This window comes from Cynocephalus volans, chromosome 3 (genome assembly GCF_027409185.1).
Source record: "Cynocephalus volans isolate mCynVol1 chromosome 3, mCynVol1.pri, whole genome shotgun sequence".
Lineage (NCBI taxonomy): Eukaryota > Metazoa > Chordata > Mammalia > Dermoptera > Cynocephalidae > Cynocephalus > Cynocephalus volans.
The window spans coordinates 82,282,700-82,287,303 of record NC_084462.1 but is presented as its reverse complement, the minus strand read 5'-3'; the positions used below and the strand labels follow the sequence as shown (position 1 = coordinate 82,287,303).

General features: G+C 36.9%; 1 protein-coding gene across 1 annotated transcript; it reads left to right on the top strand.

Annotated features, from left to right (window-relative positions):
• Positions 1-2,352: 2,352 nt before the first annotated feature.
• On the top strand, positions 2,353-2,985 carry LOC134372594 (high mobility group protein B2-like). Its single transcript, XM_063090045.1, has one exon. The coding sequence runs from the start codon at positions 2,353-2,355 to the stop codon at positions 2,983-2,985; it is 633 nt and encodes a 210-aa protein (XP_062946115.1).
• The last annotated feature ends 1,619 nt before the right edge of the window (positions 2,986-4,604 follow it).

The following is a 4,604-nucleotide window of genomic DNA, read 5'->3' as shown; positions in this document are numbered from 1 at the left end:
CTCACCTGCCAAACTTTAGGTTTGGTTTGTATGTAAGTATGTCTATATAATTTTAACTATTATTTTTAAAACGTGAGTAGCAACTTGACTTGCACTCAATTTACACAAGTCCAGCTAGATCAAATTGTTAAGTAGGCAATGTTTGTCTTGGGTGTTCCTTAATTTCCATTTCCTCTGTTTCCTTTCTCAATGTTCCTTCCTCCAGAAACATTTTTTGAAGTAATTTACAGAAAGATGTTAATGATAACTTGCTTATTTTCAAAGAAATATAGGCATTTTAAAAGAGGCCACAGTAACATAAAGGAGTAAATTGTTACTAATGAAATTCCACATATTTGTACGTAGATCAGAGGTATATTTCAGGGCCTTACTGAATTCTGGCTTTCTTTTCTACAGTAGAGCAAGCCCTGCTACATACCCATAGACATAAAAACTTAATTTACGGAACTACATAATGAATATGTTTAGCTAAAGGAAGTAGAGTTCTCAGATCACTATACCAATATCAGCCAAGAACAGCTATTTTCCTTCAAGTCTGAAACTTGTGGGAAAGATTGGGTGATAGAAAAGACCTTGATAACTCTGATCAAAGAATCAGAGGACATGAAGATGTGGCATGCAACACACACAACTAGGTATAAGCCAGTTCAGGCCTCCTCTTGTGGAGGTGCTGCTTCTCGCTCAGCTCTCTCAACATGCTCTTGATTACAATTGTCAGCTGGGTCTCTTGGTTCAAATATCCATAATATTACCTGAAATGTTCTCTAAATTGGAGGTTTACAAAAACAATAAAACATTTATTTGCAAATGACTTATCCTAAACTATTGAAGAATAATTAGATACAGATTTCCAGTTTGAAAATAGTGGATTAAAAGTTGGCATTTCACCTTTTTCCTCTAGAAAACCACTCAAAAGAAGAATGAGAAACAGAAACACATGCTAGGGTATATATAAAACTTTAAGCTGCAAATAGCCAAAAGGGCTGCCAAAAGCAGTAAAGAACAAACAGGATGTGGGAGGAAGCAGAAGGGGATGCCTGTGAATGCAAATCACTGAGATAACTGGCACTACCCCAAGATGAGGAACACACCCAAAATGCAGAGCTATAATCCTCATGTGTCCTAACAGTGGCAGGTTATATGTGGTAGTGATGGAAACATTCATGCACTAGTTTGATTCTGAGAAGTAGAGGTGGCAGGACTGAATAAGGACTCACATGAGAAGCCATACTTTGAGAAATAGTCTGTTGGTGAGGCAGAAGATTGAAAAAGAGTCTCTGTGTTATGAGTCTTATAGCTGCCTATCTTTGCCAGTTGGGAAGAGGTAAGAGAAAAATGGACTGTCACACTTAACTGAGGGCTCTATGGAGAGTGCTGCTAGCCTTGGACACAGCTCTAGTATCTCCAACATATGAACCATTTGCAAACAGCTAGTCAAGAAAAGCTTACTTACCCAAAATGAGAAGTCAAAAATAAAACATCCAGGAGATATATATATATAGATAGATTGAAAGATATGGAGAAAAGGAACAGGAAAACAAATGGAGGTTAACATTGATTAAAGAAGTATTTCATGCAGCAGATGAAAGTTTGACCAAGTGTTTTGCCATGGATTTAACAGTTAATGAAGCAATCCATCTATAAAACAAGAGCACATAAATACATACAATGTAATATTATTCAGTCTTAAAAAGGAAAGACATTCTGACAAATGCTACAACATGGATGAAACTCGAAGATATTGTACTGAGTGAAATAGCACAATGTTTTATTCACAATAATGTCCTACTTGTCTATCACAAAAAACCAAATATGATATAATTCCATTTATATGAGGTACCTAGAGTAGTCAAATTCATAGAAATGGAAAGTAGAATGGTGGTTACCAGGGGCAGGGGAAGGGAGAATGAAAGTGTTTAATGGATACAGAGTTTTAGTTGTGTAAGACAAAAAAGTTCTGGAGATGGATAGTTGTGATGGTTGCACAACAATCTAAATATGATTAATGCCCCAGAACTGAACATTTAAAAATAGTTAAAATGGTAAATTTTATGTTATGTATATTTCACCACAATTTTAAAAAAGACAAACAAGAGCACAAAGCAGAGATAAAAGACTCAAAGAGATGGAAAGACAATGAAAGGAACAAAACATGAAGTGGCAGATCTCTAGGCAGCAAAGAGGCTTAAAAATAACAGAAATGGAGTCAAAATTAGAAGTAGCTCAAGGGAAAAACAAGCGTGTAAAGATTGCATTAGTGATAAACCAGTTCATGCCAGAGCCTTGGGAGGAAGTGTCTCTATCAGCTCCACCCACTCTGTGGGACTCAGAAGAGAAGCTTGAACCAGGTAGATGCCATCTGTCATCACGGGTAAAGGAGACCCCAACAAGCCGAGGAGCAAAATGTCTTCTTATGCCTTCTTTATACAGACCTGCCGGGAAGAGCACAAGAAGAAACACCCAGACTCTTCTGTCAGTTTTGCCAAATTCTCCAAGAAATGTTCAGAGAGATGGAAGACCATGTCCACAAAGGAAAAGTCGAAGTTTGAAGATATGGCAAAAAGTGACAAAGCTAGCTATGACAGGGAGATGAAAAATTACGTTCCTCCCAAAGGTGATAAGAAAGGAAAGAAAAAAGATCCCTGTGCTCCTAAGGGGCCACCATCTGCCTTCTTCCTGTTCTGCTCTGAACATTGCCCAAAGATCAAAAGTGAACTGCGAGGTCTATCCATAGGGGTTACTGCAAAAAAATTAGGTGAAATGTGGTCTGAACAGTCAGCAAAAGATAAACAACCATATGAACAGAAAGCAGCTAAACTAAAGGAGAAATATGAAAAGGATATTGCTGCACACCATGCCAAGTGCAAAAGTGAAGCAGGAAAGGGTCCTGGAAGGCCAACAGGCTCAAAGAAGAAGAGTGAACCAAAAGATGAGGAGGAGGAGGTGGAGGAGGAAAAAGATGAAGAGGATGAAGGTGAAGAATAAATGGCTATCCTGTAATGATGGGTGTGGAATGTGCATGCTCGCTCAGACAATTGTTTTGCTAAGAAAGTGAATTCAAGTGCAGCTCAATATTAGCTTTAGTATAAAAACTGTACAGGAGCTGACAAGGTTCTTTGTAGAGAAAATACTTTTTTAAAAATGCAGGTTGTAGCTTTTTGAGGGGCTACTTCATACAGTTAGATTTTAAAGCTTCTGATGTTGAATGTTCCTAAATATTTAATGGTTTAATTTCTTGACTTGTGTATGGTAGCACAGCAAACTCGTAGGAATTAGTATCTGTGGGGAAAATAGGATAATTTAATCAGGCTCCCTGACATTTTTTGTAAACAAGTTGTGTGTGGGTGGAGTTAGTGTGCATGTGCACCCATGTATCTTTCTACTTGCTTTTGTGTGGTCTGCAGTTTGTGAAGCAGGCTGGTGGCAGAGAGCTCCAGTCTAACAACAGAGCATCTTTACTCTGCTGGAAGCTGCTCAGTTTCAGTTTTACTTTGGACTTTGCTGGTAGCAGTTGAGTTTCTGAGTTTCTCTTTGTACTGCCTAGCTCCTAGATGTGTGTGTGCTGACTAAAGACTATTCCTACTTCAGCCAAGGCTCCAAGGACCTTTTTGCTGTTTACCTAGCTCATAGACCTGCGTGTGAAGGGTTTGTGAACGGGCTCGAGGGGTCTTTGAGCTCCAGACCCTAGCCCTAGCCCTACAGTATCAATAGTACATTTTGGGTTTTTTAGGATATTGCATTTTGTGGGTTTTTTTTTTTTAAGTTTTGTAATAAAATTATATATATATATATTTTTTTTTTTTAAAGAAGTAGAACAAGGGAGACTAGATACTGATGAGAATGCAAAAAGGAACATAGAAGTTAGATATGAGAAAAGTAAGCAAAAAGAATAAAAATAAATAGAATTTAAAACAATTAGAGATAGGTAAAATGATATCTAGGGAAGATAGGCAAAGGAGATCGAACATATACTTATCTGAAATCCCTAAAAAATTGATTAGAAAAATTTTTGAAATATGGTTGAAGAAAATGTTCATTTTGAAAGGATGTGTCAGGTCTCAGGAAAAACTGACACATAGTGGCTAACACGGAGACATTTCCTAATACAACTGAAGAACTTTGAATATAAAAAAAGAACCCTTTGGACAATCAGGCAAAAACAATGTGTCATTTATGAAGGGTAAGAACAAAACAGGCTGGCATCGGACTTCTCTATGACAATATTCAGTGCTAGAAGACAGAGGGGAAATGCTTCTAAAATCCTCAAGGAAAGAAAGTGTGACCCAAGAATTTTATATCACCCAAATTGTCATACAAATTTAAAGGCCAAACAATTCTTAATATTAACTCTATGCAAATACTGGGAAAGTATTTGTAATTCATATCATAGTCAAAGTGCCAACGTTTTAAAATCTATAAAAATTCTTTTTAAAAATCCAAACTGAAGCACTATAGACAGACCAATAAGCAGAAGGTAAATGGGCAAAGAATGTGAACAGTTTATATAAAAGGGAATATAAATGGCTCTAAAACATATGAAAAGATGCTCAATGTCATTCATAGTGAGAAATGCAAGTTAAAATTAAACTAAAATATCATGGTTA

Excerpts from the sequence above, each read along its gene's own strand:
- LOC134372594 (XM_063090045.1), top strand. The coding sequence starts at position 2,353 with ATGCCATCTGTCATCACGGGTAAAGGAGACCCCAACAAGCCGAGGAGC.